Source organism: Anabrus simplex, chromosome 1 (genome assembly GCF_040414725.1).
Source record: "Anabrus simplex isolate iqAnaSimp1 chromosome 1, ASM4041472v1, whole genome shotgun sequence".
Classification (NCBI taxonomy): domain Eukaryota; kingdom Metazoa; phylum Arthropoda; class Insecta; order Orthoptera; family Tettigoniidae; genus Anabrus; species Anabrus simplex.
Window position 1 is genome coordinate 1,490,130,502 of NC_090265.1, and position 20,751 is coordinate 1,490,151,252.

Consider the following 20,751-nt stretch of genomic DNA (forward strand, 5'->3'; position numbering starts at 1 on the left):
ATCTTAAGACACCCAGGACTTGTTCAGTTGGTTTTTGAAGGAAGTGTAGGTGGTAAGAACGGTAGGGGTAGACCAAGGTATGAATATGACAAGCAGATTAGAGCAGATGTAGGATGCAATAGTTACGTAGAAATGAAAAGGTTAGCGCAGGATAGAGTGGCATGGAGAGCTGCATCAAACCAGTCTATGGACTGATGACTCAAACAACAAACAATCTTGCAATCTGTCTATTTTTCTTGACAGCTTGTTCTACTTAAAATCCAAGATAAATAACAAACCCTCCCTTCAGTCTGTCAGCAGAATATCCAGTGATGAATAACACAGTAGGGAAGTGCCTGCGGCCTGCCCTTTTTCATTCAATCCTAAAATTCCAGCTTTCACCAAAATAGCAACAATACATTTCTACCAAAAATTTAAAAAAATCAGCTTTCTCTGACTTGCAAGTATTCAGAATCGCACACGTGCATAACTTTGGCCTTTGGTCACAGGGGTCCCGGGTTCGATTCCCGGCAGGATAGGAAATTTTAACCATAATTGATTGAGTTTGCTGGTACGGGGGCTTGGATGTATGTGACGTCTTCATCATCATTTTATTCTCATCACGACGCGCAGGTCGCCTACGGGAGTCTAATCCAATTTGCAAGCCAAACTTGCAGATACTCCCGGAACTAAAAGCCATACACCATTTCATTTACCACTAAAATAGCTGGAAAAATTTGTCAAAGCTCAAGGAATTTGGTTTCTTCATGGCCTTAAGCTCAGCTGCGATGTGTGTAGTGATTTCTGGCGTACAATAATACAAATGGACCTTCACAAAAATGAGTCTTTCAATGTTAGGCTGTATAAATATAATGACTATGGTTTTATTAGTACATTTTAACAGAAATAACATACCCTTATATTCGGTCAGGACAATGCAGGAGATACTTTAGCAAATATGTACTTCAGTGGGCTCCTCTTGATAAGTTTCCCAACAATCTTCACCAGACAGTTTTTCACCTCTAAACAGTACTTGTCCATATCAACTTCCTAAACACGAACTTCAATAAGACGCTGTTTCACAGCTGGTCTATTCATGACTTGTTACGGTTTCACAGTTATCTATGTTTTCCACATCCAAGTTGATGAGCCAATGTGCAGTATTACCAATTCCCAGAAATGTGGGTTTAATGAACCTCTTCATTAGCTCTTGGTTAAGGTATTCTTTAGCAGAATACAGGAAAGGGATATAGGCTTTGATGTTTGGAACACTTCTCAGGAATGGTTCAAATGTAGAAGAGATCATTGAGAAGTTTTCCCCAACCCAGTGGTTTAACGTTGCACTTACACGTTAAAGGTTTTTGGTGGTGGGAGGATAGGAAAGGGCTAGGATTTGGAAGATAGTGGCCGTGGTCTTAATTAAGGTACAGCCCTATAGCATTTGCCTGGTATGAAAATGGGAAACAACAAGAAGTGATGTTTACCAAGGAGCAACTGGGAGTCTTCTTGCTGACTCCTTCACTGAAGCAGGTGTCTGGCAGCAGTGCACCTTTGCTCTTGAAATAGGTCCTTAGGTGAGGTAGAATCTTGATAGCTCTTTTGAAAGTAGCAACGTTTTTTGAGGCAGTGAAAATCGCAGAACTTCAACGAAAAACCCTTGCACTTCATTCAGAATTTTCCCAGTGTTTTCTCCGTATATTTTCTGCACTTTGATTTACTTGCATTTTCCCTATTTTTCCAAAAATCACTCGCCCTGCCATAACCTCTTGCCTTAAATGTGAAAGTGAAAAAATGGAAAGACAAATTTCACTTGGTCAAAGTGTTCTGAAGACTACAATCCCAACTGAGAAGAGAAGAGATATCACATTAGCTACCAAATACAGATTAGTCCATGTGATTGTCTTCCCATTACCTGAGGGGGGGATCAAATATAAACGAGATTTCATTTTTTATTTAAATTCATTTCTTGAAAAACACAAAGCAATTACAATTTACTTTTCCACATAGTTTCCCGCTTTGGAAATGCATTTGTCCCAGCGTATGGGCACCTTCCTGATGCCCTCATCGTAAAAAAAAAAAAAACAGGGTCGTGTCACCAACCAGTTGGGTACAAAGTCTTCCACACTCTTGTCATCTTCAAATCGTTGCCCTCCTAGAGCTTCTTTAAGCAGTGCGAACAAATGGAAATTGTAGGGCGATAAGTCCGGGCTATAAGGAGAATGGTCAAGTGTAGTCCAGTGCATTTCCTGTAGCTTGGAGACAGTTAGAGCTGCAGTATGGAGCCGTGCATTGTCGTCGAGGAGGATGACCTGTCAAATCGGTTGGTCTCATCTTTTGCAGCGATATGCAACCTTCGCCTTGTTCAACAGCTCGTAGTAGTAAGCAGCATTGATTGTGCATCACTCGTGCAAAAAAATCAGTCAGCGATAATGTCTTTAACTACACAAATGTTTTCGTCTGTAATGCTGATCCGAGGACGGCGATCGTGTTGCTGATTTTCCATATGATCTCGTCCTTACTTGAACTTTTTATGCCAGGCAAACACACGCATCCTTGAAAATGAACGGCGGGAAATATCTAACAGCACACTCTCCCCACTCCTAACAGTTCTGCCTAAGCATAGCAGAAGCGTGGGGCCTGTCCTACCAACTGTTGATGTTCAGGAACAAAAATCCTGTTTATATCTGATTGACCTTCGTACATGTATGGATGGGAGAGCTGGATGCCAAAACAAGCAGACAAGAAAAAGATTCACAATTTTGAACTCTGGTATTGGCGAAAACTCTTATGAATACAATGGACTGAAAAAGTCAAGAACAAGGCTGTTTTAGAGCATGTCAAGCCACATGTCACTGGTTGGTGAGATTGTGCAGCTCAGACTAGCGTACTCTGGCCCTGTTATATAATCAGGTTCCTTAGAAAAGCAACCATTCTTGGAATGATCAGTGGAGTAAGAAGACCTCACCGCCCAAGGACACATTGGATAGACACCATCCACCCCCTGGGATAACTAAAGGAGACAGTGTGGAACAAAACAACTTAGAGAGCTGTGATTCATAGAACTGGCAAAGGTTGGATACGACTGAAAGGATTACACCACCAGCTGAAACATAATATATCAATGAGTGCTGATGCCTGCCGTTCTGATCAAGCTAGGAAGCAGAAACAAGCTCTTCAGTGGCTGAGAACAAATGGATGTAGAATAATTGGGATTGATGAGGAGAGAGCTATTCTATTTGAAAATGGCAGTGTATGAAGATGAAGTTCTCCATTTACATCAGCTTCAGTTCTCTCGATGATGGCAGAATACCATAGTCCATTTACAAGAGAACCAAACAATTTTGTTTCACATCACACCAACACACATAGGTCTTATGTCGACGATGGGATACGAAAGGGTTAGGAGCACAAAGTACCTGGCCGTAGCCTTAATTAAGGTACAGTCCTAGCATTTGCTCTGTGTGAAAATGGCAAACCATGGTAGACCATCTTCAGGGCTGCTGACAGTAGGATTTGAACCCACTATGTCCGAAATGCAAGCTTGCAGATGTGCGACCCTAACCACACAGCCAACTCGCTCGTTCATGTTAAGTCTCTTCATGCGATAACCTTCAACTGTCAGATGTGGGGCTGCCATGTTAGTCGCTTATCAAAATGGAGACCTAGGAACCTGCAGATGTCTGACACTGTTTCACAAAGGGAGCTCTGGTTTAGGAAACACAAGCCACTATTGACAGAAGTGTGGAACTGCGATTTTCACCACTAAAAATCAGAAACCATGTTATAGGACCCATTTCTAGACTCAGCTAATAAATTGCTGTGGCTGTCTCTCAGCAACCACCGTCCTTCTGGAGCTGAAATGTAGAGCTAAATCATCAACACTCAGTGGTAATTATGCCCTTGATGGTGATTGTAAATAGTGGGATATTTTCAGTACAGATCCCTGTGACACACGATTTTCTTGGAAGTAATACTGAGAAAATGCTTTTCTCACTCGGACTCAAAAGAGCCAGAGGGACATAAATTTCTTAATAAATATCAGTATATTTTCCCGAAATCTCCACTGATGTAAAGTGGAGATAATCCCATAATGCCAGGTAGTGTCAAAAGCCATTTCCAGATTTGAAAAACACAGCCACTACAGTAGGTGCTCCTTCTGAAGGAAGACCTCATTAATGGTGCTCTCCAGTCAACCCAGGTAATCCCTGACAGACTGATGAAAACTAAAACCAAAGCCAAGATAGCAGAGGCGCTTCTTCACTGAAGAGTTTGGAACGGACTAAGTACAAACAACCCCGGTTCAATCAATCAATGATCTGCATTTAGGGCCGTCACCCAGATGGCAGATTCCCTATCAATTGTTTACCTAGCTTTTTCTTGAACATTTTCGAAGCACCTGGAAATTTATCGAACATTTCCCTCGATAATTTATTCCAATCACTTCCTCCTCATCTTATAAATGCATATTTGCCACAATTCGTCCTCTTGAACTCCGTTTTATCTTCATATTATGATCTTTCCTACTTTTGAAAGCTCCATTATGTCATTCCACACCAACTCTTCACTGATAGCTCGAAACATGTACTTTGACATACCACAGATGAGCATCTCGTTATCTCATCTCCTTACTCCCAAGTCTTCCCAGCCCAAACTTTGCAACATTTTCATAACACTACTCCTTTGTCGGAAATCACCCAGAACAAATCAAGCTCCTTTCCTTGGAATTTTCTCCAATTCTCGTATCAAGTAGTCCTGATGAGGGTGCCATACTGGAACCATACTCTAACTGCGGTTTTACCAGAGATTTATACGACCTGTCCTACACATCCTCACTACAACCCCTAAATATTCTCACAACTATGTGAAGAGATCTGTAACCTTTCTTAACAACCTCGTAAATATGATTACCCCAATGAAGATCACTCTTTATATTAACACCTAGGTATTTACAGTGTTCCCCATGTGGTACTATCACCCCATCAACACAATAATTAAAATTGACAGGACATTTCTTCTTGGTGAAACTTACAACTTCACTTACATTCATAACATTGTCTGCTGTCTATCTTACAACACTGTTTATATCCCCTTGCAGTCGCTCACAATCCTGCAACTCATTTACTACTCTATAAAGTATAACATCACCTGCAAATAGTCTTACCTGTGATTTTCAATTCTTAACTAATATAATTCATACATATAAGAAAACAAAGGTCCAATAATACTGCCCTGTGGGACCGCCCTCTTCTAATCATTACACGATCAGATAACACTTCACTATTTTCTAGAAAGGTATACACCCATTCAACCACTCTTTTGTCTAGTCCAACAGCCCTGAATGTTGTCAGTAATCTTCCATGATCCACCTTATAAAAAGCCTTGGATAAGTCAATAGTGAAACTGTCCCTTTGACCTCCTGAATCTAAAATATCTCCTAAATCTTGCTAGAATCCTACAACTTGAACTTCACCGGAATAACTTTTCCTAAACCCGAACTGTCTTCTATCAAACCGTCAGTAATTTTGCAAATGTGTCTACTGTCCCCGTTTTACCATCAAGGTAATTTGCCCCAGACTAGTCAGCCGATCCCAGGCGTGCTCAGTCCGAAATATAAAAATAATGCCCTAAAAATACATACACCCTGGATCTTGATGGGGAACATATAACTAAATACGGACACGGTGAGGTCAATCAAAACTACAAATAAAGCAAGGCGAAGCATGACGTCAGTTTTGAAGGAAAATCTGTTTATTAAAAATAAACAAGATAAATATTTTTTCCAGCTGGGTAAAGTCCATCTTGAGAATCAGAATATATTACAAATTTACAGTGTATGCCGACACACATACTTAACATATCAAATCAAATTTTAAAATTTTTTTCATTAATTTTAACACACGGGCTTGCGTGCACGCACCACGCTCCTGGCTTTACTTTTTTTTTTTGTTAACACTTTTAATTGTAGATGAGTACGTTCCCCATTTCTGCACACTTGACATTGCAGTGGGGTCCCTAACCTAAAGAAAGACGTGATCTAATACACAAAAGGGGGGGGGGGGGGGGGGACAACAAAACTAACCTAACTGTACAATAACTATATAACACGCTGAGTGGTAAAACATCCTATGCACAAAATATATACATCTCGAGTCATGAGCAAACTCATGAGCACAGCAAACAATGTGGATAGGAGCCACACAAACAAAACATGTAAACGGCAATATATACATTCAAAGAAACAAAACATGATGTCATATTTTCCAGGGCTCACTAAGAAAGCATGCGGCGTTCACGCAACTCGCATCCACTCAAAGCTTCAACGAAAATAAAATGAAACACGTTAAGCAACACTTCCTATACAACACAGATTCCTGAAAAAAAAATTACCTGACACAAAATCAATTTTTAAAAAAGACAGAGTAGGCTTTACCTTTCAACACCTATTTCAACGTTGTAACCAGGAAGAGATGACATGACACAGAATAGTCCTCAGCGCGGTTATATCATAAAAGAAAATCCAAAACAAAAGTCGCGATATAAAACTCTCGTCAACTACAACAACCGTAGAGACATGGACAGAAACAATAAAATCACGAAGTATAGGCCGCTCAAATAAAACTCTCCTCGGTAGACAAATGTATCACCCTTGCCAACACACGGCGGAGTGACTCAAAGTGGAGATCGACGTCTCCCAAAATAAAGCAGCAATACCAAAACCACAGGGTCCAACCCTTTACACACGCTGCCCAACAGTCTACCCGAGGCAAGTCACACAATCAAGAAAATGGAGGCCTTTCAGATGAGGAACGCGTCCTCTTACTCAAAATCACACAAATAATATCTCATGTCCTAAAGTTGTGTAAAACCTAAGAAATATGAAGGACGTCGTCTAACATACGCTCGCATGAAAGAAACACGACCACGCTGGTCACAAATCAAAGCACTCACGCACAAAGTAAACATGAATAACAAAGTGACCAACTCTGTAATAAATATGATAAACTGAAACTAAGAAATTGCCACATTGACAATCGATCATGTCTGAACATCGGAAAATTACTGAAATATCTCAATCCAACATCGCAAGAAACTCATATGGATAATAATAATAATAATAATAATAATAATAATAATAATGTTATATTTATTCTGGCAAAGTTAGGGAGTAATAACCAATGATGATCACAATATGATAATGTTAACAATAGACTCTGTAATAGTATTAATAAAAGTAACCACAGTTTTAAAATATCATATCATCTATATAATACCATCGTACGTAGAGTACATTAAAAATATATGAATAATGAGTACCACTACTTAAGAGGAAGTTTAGAAAATGTATACATTTCTTACACCGAAATATCGTCTTCAATTGAGAGGTGACGAGAAGGATTAGTAAGAAGAAGAAGAAGAAGAATATCTGTGAAAGGAAGAGGGAAATAATGAAGAAGAGGCGGTAGGAGGAGGTGTTTTTCAGGTCATAATTTGATGATTCAAGCAAGTTTACCGAGTATTTTGACACAGGCATGTTTAAAAGCTGAGCTGCTGGACATGCTTCTGACGTCCACTGGTAAGAGATTCCATTGTCGGGCTGCGGTAACGGTGAATGATTTCGTGTAGATTGCTGTTCTGTGTACAGGAAGGGATAAACACATGGTGCTGCAGGATCGGGTATTTTTGTTATGGTCTGTGGAGAGAAGCTTGATGCGATCCCGGAGATAGGCTGGTTGAGAAGTTTTAAGAATATTATGCAAAAAGCAAAGAGTATGAAGTGTGCATCGTTCTTGCAGGTGAAGCCACCTGAGCCGTGTGTAAGACGGTGTGACATGGTCAGCATAACAAAGTCCACAGATAAATCTTATACAAGCATTCTGAGCACACTGGAATTTCCTTCCCCAGTCTACTCCTAGGTTGTTGTTAACTATATCGCATTAATCAAAATGAGGTAATGGGAGTGATTCCACAAGAATTTTCTTTAGTTTAAAAGGGATAGTGAATTTGAATTTACTGAGACAGTGTAGCGTTCCGTGTATTTTTCTACACACAGATATAGTTTGGGCAGACCAAGACAGATGTTCGTCAAATATTATACCAAGATTTCTTACATTTCGGCTATATTGTATGGGAGTACCACTTATGAACAACTGTGGTAACGCTGTTTGAGTTTGCAAAGTAATTTAGGGTAACCAATAATTATTGCTTGGGATTTTGACGGGTTTAATTTTAATCCGTGATTTTTGGCCCATGTATCTATGGTCATCAAGTCTTCATTCAGGTGAAGTGTTTCTGAGTGTAGGTTTTCGGGTTTGCTGTGTGTATATACCTGTAAGTCATCTGCGTGTAATTGGTATTTACAGTGTTTTAATCCAGAAGCTATGCCATTTATGTACAAAGAGAAAAATAGGGGGCCCAGTACAGATCCTTGTTGTATTCCTACGTTAAACGTATGCCAATTTGAATATTCATTGTGGTTATTAAGTACACACTGCCAGCGGCCGGTGAGATAGGAACCGATCCACTGGAGTGCACTCGCGGAGAAATTTAAACTATTTAATTTGAATATAAGTATGTCTCTGTCAACAGTGTCGAAAGTTTTACTAAAGTCCAATAACGCTAGAACTGTTAGTTGTTTGTTGTCCATAGCTTACCTTATGTCATCCGTAACATGTGTTAATGCACTGCAAGTGCTGTGTCTCGGTCTAAAGCCGGACTGGTGGATGTCAAGGAGATTGTGTCGAGTAAGATAGTTAGTAATCTGCTTGTGAACTATGAATTCTAAAGCTTTTGACAAAATGCATAAGATGCTAATCGGCCGATAGTCACCGACGTCCTTTGCCCGTCATATTTTCGGAAGCAGGCGACTTATGGCCATTTTCCACCAAGATATTCACCAATGGATAAATGATGTGGTGGAGAATTTTCGTGAGCATTTCGTGGCCTATATTATCTACGTCCCTAGCCTTGGTCTTGATGCATTTTATTGCGTTTTACTGCCTACACTTCCTTAAAAAACCAACTGAACAAGTTCTTGGTGTCTTAAGATATGTCCTATCATTCTATATCTTCTTCTTGTCAAATTTAGCCAAAACAATCTCCTCTCACAAATTCTATTCAGTATCCCTCTATTCATGATTTGATCTATCCTTCTCACCTTCAGCAGTCTTCTGTAACACCACATTTCAAAAGCTTCTATTCTCTTTCTTTCCAAGCTAGTCATCGTCCATGTTTTACTTCCATACAATGCCACGCTCAAGATGAAAGTCTTCAGAAACATCTAATTCCTATATCAATATTTGAAGTGAGCAATTTCTTTTCTTAAGAAAGCTCTTCCTTGCTTATGCTAGTCTGCATTTTATGTCCTCCTTACTTCTGCCATCATTAGTTATTTTACTACCCAAGTAGAAATATCCATCTAATTCCTTTAAGACTTAATTTCCTAATATATTACCTGCATCACCTGCCTTCGTTCGTCTGCACTCCATTACTTTTGTTTTGGACTTATTTACCTTCACCTTGTACTCCATACCCAAGACTTTGTACATACCAATCAGCAACTTCGAGATCTTCTGTAGTCTCAGATAAAATAACAATATCATCAGCAAATCTCAAGGTTTTGATTTCCTCTCCTTGGATTGACATTCCCTTTCCAATTCCTTTTTGATTTCCTTTACTGCCTGTTCTATGTAAAAACTGCAAAGAAGAGGGGACAAACTGCAGCTCGGCCTCGCTCCTTTCTGAACTGCCACTTCTTTTTTCAAAGCCCTTGATTCTTATCACTGCAGACTGATTTGTATACAGACTGTAGATAATTCTTCATTCTCGGTATCTGATCCCAATCACCTTCAGAATTTTAAATAGCTTGCTCCAATCAACATTATTGAATGCCTTTTCTAGATCCACGAACGCCATGTTATGTGGGCTTGCCCTTCTTAATTCGATCCTACAAGATCAGGCGTAAAGTCAGGATTGCTTCATGTGTTCCTATATTTCTTCTGAAGCAAAATTGATCTTTTCCCAACTCGGCTTCAACTTGTCTTCCATTCTTCTGTTAAAAGTTTGCAGGCATGAGATGCTAAACTAATGGTGCGGTAACTTTCACACTTGCCAGCACCGGCCTTCTTGGAAATAGGTACAACAACATTCTGCCAAGAATCGCAAGGCACTTCTCCTGTCTCATACATCTTACACACTAAATAGAATAACCTTACCTAGCTAGTTTCTCCTAAGGCAGTCAGTAATTCAGAGGGAATGTCATCAATTCCAGGTGCCTTGTTCCTATTTAGGTCTCTCACAGCTCTGTCAAACTCTGACCTCAAAACTGGGTCTCCCATTTCATCAGCATCAACAGCCTCTTCTTGTTCCAGAACCAAGTCATCTACGTTTTTACCTTGATACAACTGTTGGATATGTTCCTACCATCTTTCTGCTTTGTCTTCCTTTGCCTAGAAGTGGCTTTCCATCTGAGCTCTTAATATTCATACCCCTAGATTTCCTTTCTCCAAAGGTTTCCTTGATTTTCTTATATGTAGCATCCACCTTCGATGCTCCATCCATCCGAATGGGGGACTATTTTACTTCCGGAATATTTTACCCAGGAGGAAGCTATCATCAGTTCATCAGAGAGAGCTGCATGTCCTTCGGAAGTTAGTTACGGCTGTAGTTTTCCACTGCTTTCAGTCGTTTAGCAGTATCAACACAGCTAAGCCATGTTGAGAATTATTACAAGGCTATATCAGTCAATAATCTAGGCTGCCGCCCTTGCAACTTCCAAAAGGCTGGAATGCTTTCACAGTTGTGTTATGTCTACGTCCCAAGCAAGATTCCTGTAGATATACTATGGTAACAGTTCAACAATAATAAAGTTGTTTATTATATTATATTATTTATTATAACATATAACATGTAATTATAACATATACTATGGTAGCCGCATTTACAGATATTAACTAATGTAACTCAGCTAGGTGATAAGTATAACTATTGCAGGTCCATTGCAATAGTGCCATCGTGTGGATGAGTAACACAATGAAATTAAGACGATGGCTTTTCCCTCTTTTGTCCAGCTACCTGCCATTTACAGCTGTCAATGTCATTATTACCACCCACGATGATGAATATTTCAATTTCCAATTCACATCAGAAGAGAGAAACACAGCAACTGAGCACTCCGCAACTGAGCCATCTGATCGTGAATGGTGGGGCTTCTTCCTGGAAGAAATAGGTTCCCCAGAAAGGGATCAAGTAAAAAAGCATTAGGGACTCTTGCTCTTGTTCACTGTTTCCCTAATATTTTGAGGAGACCTGGCAAATGATCTGACGGATTTTTTTGGGGATGCTGTGGCTTCCAATCGTGTGGGTTTTTTTGTTTTTTTGCTATAGGCTTTACGTCGCATCAACACAGATGTGTCTTATGGCGACGATGGGACAGGAAAGGGCTAGGACTGGGAAGGAAGCGGCCATGGGCCATGGCCTTAATTAAGGTACAACCCCAGCATTTGCCTGGTGTGAAAATGGGAAACCACAGAAAACCATCTTCAGGGCTGCCGACAGTAGGGTTCGAACCTACTCCCGAATACTGGATACTGACCACACTTAAGCGACTGCAGCTATCGAGCTCGTTTTTTTTTTTTTTTTTTTTTTTTTTTTTCTTCCCTAGAAATAGGTCTAGTTGGGAAAATCTTTCCTTCTACTCAGGCAGGGGAGGAATTCCCACCCAAAAATGGCTGGGAAGGACTCTTCCCAGCATCATCAGCAATACCCTCCTGGGATCTCCAGTTTCTTTAATTGTTTGTTTTTGTTGGTGGCTAGGACATTTCAACGCTTGCTCTGTACTGCTGTTGGGTACGAAAACTCTATAGTGTGCAACTTTTGAAACCTTTTCAACAAAGGAGACTGGAAACTCTGGAGAAGCCATAGATTTAAACTTTCTTCGAGCGTCTGGATAAGAAAGCTTATCCAGCATTTTGAACAACTGAATAGATCATCTTCTCCCTGAATGTGTAACATTCCTTGGAGTTGGAAACATGTACACCTGGGCAGTTGACTCAAACAAGTGGTGGTGTGCACTCAAGACCAGCAACCTCATATTTCCCACACATCTTAAAGGTTGTCGAAACTTGACATCGCAATGAGGTGGGGGCCGCCAGCTGTAACATCTCAATGAAGCTGGTATGTACAGACATACAGTCAGATGGTACATTGCTACTTTTATTCATTCGGACATGGGTTGAGCAATGAAGGATAGGATGAAAGCGCGTGTATAGAGCAATTTAACACAACACGCTCCTTTAACCTCCGCACATCAGTCGCATCCTAACAATCAAGATTCCTGATCACGTCATCAACGGAAGACTTAATAAAATCCCTATGGAACGTAACTACTTTGCAGGAGTTCAGAGATTTGTGCTTCTCAATGTTAGCTTCCACATTCCCGAATGTTAGCCTTAAGTAGCCGTCTAGACTACTCAGCCTCCGATGTCTTAATAGGTACATATACTTCACGAAGCTTTCACATCTCATCGACTTCACCACAAACAATTCCCTCGACTGTATTACTCTTTCCATTGACCCTAGAAGCGGTGTAGGGGTAGCGTGCCTGCCTCTTACGCGGAGGCCCCGGGTTCGATTCCCGGCCAGGTCAGGGATTTTTACCTTGACGTGAAGGCTGGCTCCAGGTCCACTCAGCCTACGTAATTAGAATTGAGGAGCCATCTGACGGTGAGATAGCGGCCCTGGTCTAGAAAGCCAAGAATAACGACCAAGAGGATTCGTCGTGTTGACCACACGACACCTCGTAATCTGCAGGCCTTTGGGCTGAGCAGCGGTCGCTTGGTAGGCCAAGGCCCTTCAAGGGCTGTAATGCCATGGGGTTTGGTTTGGTTTGTTTTGACCCTAGAAGCAACCAGGAATTGAAGAAGACGTTAGTCACTTTCATAATCCACAGGTACTGGAGTATACCACTTTTAGTCTTGGAGGATGCTGTTTTGAGGGTGCCACCCTTTGAGTTAAAAGAAAAAGAAGAGGGTTCAATTTTTGGTTGTACGAATAGTTAGGGAAGTAATTGGACAACATTCGACAGAGCCCCGCATTGCAAGTGATCAGCTTCATTTTCCATATCAAATTCTAATCACAGAGACTTACAATAATTGAAATTCTTCCAATTTCAATTATTGTAAGTCTCTGAGAGCCCCGCATGCCGAGGTAAGGCTGCATTTTCAGGGGTCACTCAGTATCTGTAGGAGGGTCGCTTGAGACTGCTCTCCCAGTAGCCACGCATCACCTTGCCACAACCCGAAACATGTAATTGGGGAAGGGTGAAACCACACACACACGCCCAGAAAACAAACATCATACCTGAGGCAGAGAGGCTGGCTAGACTGTCAGAGAAATTAAAATTAAAGAGGTTAGTATAGGGAAGGAAGAAATACAAATGAAGAAAAAGAGCACAGAGACCTCTCAGACAACATGGGGGACATCTTGTTAGTCTGGCTTTACACCGAGGCCAATCCAGCATGGGTAGTCCTGAGCTGACACAGCCCTCATGATCAACACGCTCACAAACTCCTACATCGACGTCAAGGTCCTGGTGCCCCTAGAGGGAGATTGCTTGTTGGGACTCTGCATTTTTCCAGGCAGGCTTACTGGACAAAACTAGAGCTTATTGTGTACTACATCGCCTGATTACTTGGACATACCACTGGCATCCTATCGACAGTTGTACTTCACGGACGACGGTGTTCTTGCACATTTCAGTAATTTTGCCTGCAGGCAGCTTAATGCGTATTATTCTGGGCACTAGACAGGTAGAGGTGGAGGAGCCTGGACTTTTACCTTTGGGGACATATAAGGTCTTGTGTATATTCGACTGCTGTTGACCATGAACCAACTAAGAGGTCAGACAACTCTGCAAATACAGATTTCCATGTTGCCATACCTTTTTTCTTCTCTCTATATGATGAATCCATTCCTGATATTTTGCAGATGAGTTTTGATGCATTCTGTATTTACTATAGCATGTACATGCAAGTTGAAACTAACTGCTTATTTAAATATTTTTCAAACAAGACCAGTGAAACCAAGCTAACAATTATAATACAGTAGAACTTCTTAATACAAACCTGAAGGGTAAATTTAAAAAATAGAATTAACCACAAATTTGAATTAAATAGAATCATTGCACAATTTAACTGTTCAAAATCATGTCCTTATCTTTTAGGTAAGTGTATAATGTATTCAGAGGAATGCCAACATCATTCTCCTATTAACTCTTTCCATTTCGTTTATAACTAAGCTAGAGTCAGTCCTTTGAGCTCACCAGGTTTCTATTTTCTGAGCTAAGACATGGCGAAGATACTTTTAAACGTTCCTGAACATTGCACAATACATTTTATCTGTTGACAGCTGTCAGTCAACTCCACACAGTTCTGGGTTTAGGGCTAATGAGCGGATTTTCCCGGTTACCAAAACTCAATGTTCTCTACCTAAAAGACTATTGAAACAAACATACCCTAAGGTGGCCAAACCTTGTCTTAGTTTTGCAACAGTTACAGTTCAGTTTCCAGAACCAGAACTCAACTCTTCTCTTTTCTTTCCTTTCCTTTCCTTTCACTCAGGTAGCATTCCATACTCCTTAAAATCATTTTTGAAAATATTAGAGTGATAACATGATATTTTCACTTTAAATTAAACAATATTCTGATAAAACACAAAATTTTTAACATTGTACAGGACAATCAAGGGACCACAAGTAAACTTTGAGATATTCAGAAATTCAGATTTAAACGTTTGAATTAACCAAGTTCTACTGTAAGTGGTAACAATAAAAACAAAGCTAACAAAATACATTTTTAAAAAAGTACATAACTACATAAGATCAGTAAATAGTAACTCCAATGAATGCTTGTCTATTCTATTCTAGAGAAAAAGGACTCTCCAACTCACCTTATAAACATCCACATAATCAGGGTAAGGATGTGTTGAGAGTTCAAACTGATCAGTTAAACACTTTGCAATCTTCACATTGAATGCCGCTCGGATTCGTCGAACAGCTTCTAAATCATTTGGCCATTTTCCGCTCAGCCCAAGCTGAATGACAGCTAAAGAAATAGTAAACATCAATAATCCACAACTCTAATAAATAAGATGTCACACAGTATTAGTTTATACCCTACCCCACACAAAACAATACTGCAAATACCTACGTTAACTTTAGAAAGAACCATGGCCTGTAAGTACCATTTGACAAAATTGGCTAGTAAACTGAAGACAAGGAGCATCATACATATGGTGTGTAGTATGGTGTGGAAAGCCACTGTAATGACTGTAAGATGCTCTGGTGTTCTCAGATGCTCAATATGTGCACCCGTCTGGTTAAACAGCTCATACATAGGAAAGACTGATGGTCATTTGAACAACTCCATAAGAATTATCTCTACCATCATCACATCCACATCTACACACTGGCTACCTGTTTTCAGTTACACACCATCTCCAAATCTGCACTGCCAGATTATTTTGCTTCAGAAATACCGGGTAACCACAATTCAAGTTATGGTATTCGGCACGGTACAGCACGAGCTGTAATGATCTTAGGAGTCTGAAATTTTGTAGATATGCTAACGAAGCAATGCGCTTACAAATTATACCATAAAATTATTAGTTCAAAGTTTTGGCGCCAGGCAAAAATATGGTGCTGTACGCAATAGCAGGGGTCACAGAAAAAAGTCAGGAAAGATGAATATTCTGATAAAACACAACAGGGTGGTTCTGGGAGGTTAATTAGCATTTATGATTACAATGCACCGCAAAATCTTGTGAACTGTTGACCGGGGTAGCGACAATTTACATGACACAGCTTGAGCACTGGTTACAGAATTAGGAGAATGTGCTGCACAGTCTACTACAACTACTTCATCAACAACATCCATGGGGATGGGTCGCCATCCTCTCCCTGGTGTGACACCTAATTCACCGGTTTCCTCTAATTTCTTAATCATTTTCTTCAGCCCATTACTTGTCATGGGACCTCTTCTCTGCTGTTTCTCTCAGTGATAGTCCTGCAATGCAGCGTTGCTATTGCTGCCATTCTGATAAAACAATTTCGCTAGTATTTTATGGTCTCTCTTCCCAATAGGCATTAAGTTTCATGTGGAAAAGTTCAACTTTCTTATGTTACAACAAAGATTCACTTCACAAGAGGAATCAACATGCATCACCAAGCAAAAATCAAGGAACTTACACAACACAATTCTACCGGTAGAACATTTTGATGTCAGAGTTACAGAAATATTGCATGTTCTGACCGCTTACAGCACCATATTTTCGTCTGGTGGCAAAACTTGGAATTAATTTGCGAGCACACTGCTTAGGTAGCAAATGTCATGGGAGGTAGTGTGATGGTAGGGGAGGTGGGGTAGAGTTTGACGCACAGTAATAAGTCTTGGATAGAATCTACATAAAATAATAAAAGTCAATTAACACGTTGGCAACTATGAGACCCGCCGGCGGGTCTCACCATCCAGAAGTAAAGAGTTGGCGTGACCCGCCGGCGGTCTCATGACACAATATATTTACTGGAGCAGTATCGCGCACCGTTCACAGATTATGCTTTCGTCCTTTCTGGTTCGACTCTACATAAGGCAAACTAACTTCATATACAGTGGGACATGCAGGGAGTACTTAGGAGCTACGATAATTAAGAAATTATTCAACATGCTTGTTCAATTAAATCATATTCTGTGAAGAAAATATCTACAAATATAAGAATAGAGACATTCAGGTTAACACTGTTCAGTAAATCATAACTATCGGTTGTATTGGAGTTGAATATTTAACAACATCGTTATTATTAATAATAATATAAAGAAAATTATATCGTACACATGGATTATTAAAACAGTTAATATTTTGTTAAACTAATACACTGATGGTAAAAAAAAAAAAAAGGGAATGAATGTAACAATGTGAGGTACCACTTCAGTGTTGCTTATGGAATCAAAGTAGGCACAACGATGGCTTCTTGGGACAGTCCTCGCAGTATGTGGAGACTTTCTTGCGGTACTTCTGAGCGTAAGTTCTGTCATGGATATTCACTAGTTCTACGTAACAACTGACGCAAGTTTTATGTACTTTTCTATTTCAGCCATCCTTTTCTTCTGTTTTCTTCAAAATATGACGGCGTTTGGGAGAAGTGGAGAGAGTAGGTGCTGTTCTCATACTGTTCCCCAAAATTCCAACGAACAACTCCTCTCTAAATTTTCAAATTTGCAATTTCTTCCCCATTACTTTATTATGTAAAATAAGTGCATTCAAAATAGCCGTTCCAAACAGAAGTTCCAGCGCAACTTTATGATACCACCTAATTGTTCTGCATAAAGACCACCAATTTCAGTGAGGTCGCCGGCGCGTCATAGAGTCCGCGCGAACCCCGTGCGTTACTTGTGGACGATGAGACCCACTGGACGGTCTCAGCACACAGTGGACACAGTGCACCCTAATGCCTATAGGCCGTACTTAAGATATGTAATAGTATGTAATATATCCATTAGAGTTCACGTATCTCTGATTTTTCACTTTGTTCCTAATGAATAAACTCGGAAAACGATACACCGTCGCCAACGTGTTAAGTAGATTTTTAGTGACAGTGCTTCAAAATAATATACCCCAAATTTATAATGTTTATAATTTATAATGCTTAACCATGTCAAGGAGGGTCGATTACAGTATCAGCAGAGTGCAGGTATAGTGCTGGGAACCCAAAGGTCTCCGTGGTAGGTACAGAGTGATGATAAACAATAGGGAACCATAAAAAGAAAAAAAAGAAAGAAAAAGGAACATAGACAAATTTTCAACAAACTATGAACAACATGTATTTAGAATCTGAGAAGTATAACAATTCCTTTTATAACAAGCGCCTTAACAAAAACAAGTGTTCGATAAGATGTGAAATTTGACAACAGAGATCAAATGATCAACAAATTTGGTCACAAAAAATTTTCCTCAAGGGTTAGTTAACAACATATCCATCCAGTGGAAATGCCCAATAAAAGAAAATTTTATCCTAAGTAAACACACGGGGAAGGAAAGGGAGAGGTCGGGAGAGAGAGGTTGAATCCTTCATGAGAACTTTATTACTGTAAAAATGAATAGGAACCACTAGAACAAGGTTCACTTATTTGAGTTAGGTGAATTTAAATAGAACACAAGTCCTTGACCACATCTTTATGCACAATATGTCCGACGAAGATAATTTTTTAATAAACAGATATCAGTTCTTACAATGAAAGAGACGGAGATTGCCTAAAGGGTGAAACGGGAGTCAAACTCCCTGTTTTCGATGCTTAAATAAACATTCGTTTTTTAGCTCACCCAGTCCTTACACAGCGATGAATTTCAGATATAGATGTTGATTCCCATAGGGAACCTACAATCTTTGTCCTGAATGAGTGAATTTATAATATCTATTTTTTTTCCTATTTGCTTTACGTCGCACCAACACAGATAGGTCCTATGACAATGATGGGACAGGAAAAGCCTAGGAATGGGAAGGAAACTGCCGTGGCCTTAATTAAGGTATAGCCCCAGCATTTGCCTGGTGTGAAAATGGGAAATCATGGAAAACCCTCTTCAGGGCTGCCGACAGTAGTATTCAAACCCACTATCTCCCGGATGCGAGCTCACAGCTGCGCGCCCCTAACCGCACGGCCAATTTGCCCGGTGAATTTATAATACCAATATAGTTGGTCCATTATTGGACAATTTTTAAATTGGAAAATTTATAATTTGGAAAATTTATAATGTCCAATAACGGACCAACTATACTGGAATTCCAAATAGACAGGAATTTAAAGAGTACATGTGAAAACACGCACTTCAGCCGAAGCCCCTCCACACCAGAATGCTATCGAAGCTGGACTGATTTCTTGAGTAAACAGCACAAGTATTTAAAGGAGGACAGAAGGAATGTCCTCGAAGGAAAGAAAGCATGGAGGAGCATCAAGAAAGTTCACTGACATCACAAGTCACATGGTCGAAGAGCCGATACACATAGAATATGTTTAGCATAAAGCTGGAAGGCGAAGATGGTGGGTGCACAAGGCTGATGAGCAAGTATAGAACAGTTTCTTCAAAAAAGAAAAAACATTTTATTACAGGGGGCACGTTACACATATCTACGAAATTTCAGACTCCTATGATCATTACAACCTGTGCTGTACCATGCTGAATACCATAATTTTAATTGTGGACACCCGGTATAAGAATATAAACATCAAATTTCCTATAGACAACAACATTACCGTCATAGCAGATATAAGACTCAAAACAGTTAGAAAGAGAAAAGTTTCACTGAACATAAGAAAGAAATTCTTTGGATCTGACTTTCTTCAAAGAACATGGTCATCTGGGAGTTGCGCAAATCTATTGTATAAGTGGGACAAGATGTAATCACCAGAGTGTGACTATGGAGCAGCCTGGCAGGGTATCTGGAGACATAATGCCCTCAGCATTTACCATATTTACTCGTGTATTAGACCCCCCCGTGGCTTTCTGAGACGAAGAAAATGAAAAAATAATCTCGCATACAAGACCCCCCTAACATAATTCATCAGAGAACTACAACGAATCTGCTTTGAAGCGGGTACAAGCATTACTGCAGCTCTGATGACACCGCACAAATTTGTGAATAGTTTTGTTCGTACGACCCACTCAATGAAAACATTCATCTAAGTCATGCGGTACATCTGTGTTTTGTATTCAAGAAATGTCTGCCTCTGTAGCGCAGGCCTACTGCAGCTCTGATGGCATCGCACAAATAGGTGAATAATTTTGCGTCCAACCCGCGCATTGCAAGCACGCATCATTCATATATATATGTCTGCATTGGGTAGTTAAGAATGTTAGGCAGCGTAATGGTTAGCACAATTAGCTGTCATTCTCGGGAGCCTGAGTTTGATTTCCAGTACCGTATTGCCAGAGATTTATGAATGGCAGGAAGATTGATATGCAGTAAAAATGTTACATTCCTTCCACTGGAGGCCTGTCCAAAAAGAGCTGCACCACCTCAGGATGAGAAAAACAAGTTTACTTTAGTTAAGAAATATTCATGGTTGTTGCTATTAATATAGCATGCGAGATATTTAACAAAGTGATTGTTTAATATCTCGGAACTCAGGCCAATATAGGTATTTTTGTTAGAAGTAGGTTTAAAATGTGATAAAAACAAGCCAATCATAACTATTATTTTATTCACCAACATACGCCACAAATAATAATAATAATTATTATTTTATGTCCCAACTTAATGATTTTCGGAGATGCCAAACAAAACATACTATGGTTAATAAAAAATGGAGACAACAATCATGCGAAATTAAACATTATGGTAATAAAACGCATAAAATCAAAATCTCTTTATTTGCAAATGAGGTATCTACCTCGGTGGCAAATGGTACACTAAAATACATTATTGTCAAGCACTAATATTAAATTAACAAGAGAAGAAAATTTTCCTATAATACAATATTATACAATTTACGCTAACAATTTTTTCTATTAAACACACAGCTCATCCTTAATAAATTTATATTGTTTACAAAATTCTACTTAAAATATCTCCTGTACTACTTACAAATATAGTCAACTGATATACAGTATGTGGAATTACTTCAAATGATGCTATACAACTTATTTACTTTTTTTTTTTTTCCCATTCTGGAAACCAAGTAGCATAACGACCTGCTGCATCTTAACCAGAGCCCCTTTTGCCACCAC

The 20,751-nt window shown here is 39.7% G+C and overlaps 1 protein-coding gene across 2 annotated transcripts in view; it reads right to left on the reverse strand.

Annotated features, from left to right (window-relative positions):
• Mat89Ba (nucleolar protein 6 Mat89Ba) overlaps window positions 1-20,751 on the reverse strand; it is a 332,508-nt gene that overhangs the window by 84,376 nt on the left and 227,381 nt on the right. For both annotated transcript variants that reach the window (XM_067137975.2, XM_067137976.2), the window contains one exon: window positions 14,923-15,077. In XM_067137975.2, coding sequence (XP_066994076.2) covers window positions 14,923-15,077 — 155 coding nt within the window. The remainder of the gene's footprint in view (window positions 1-14,922; window positions 15,078-20,751) is intronic.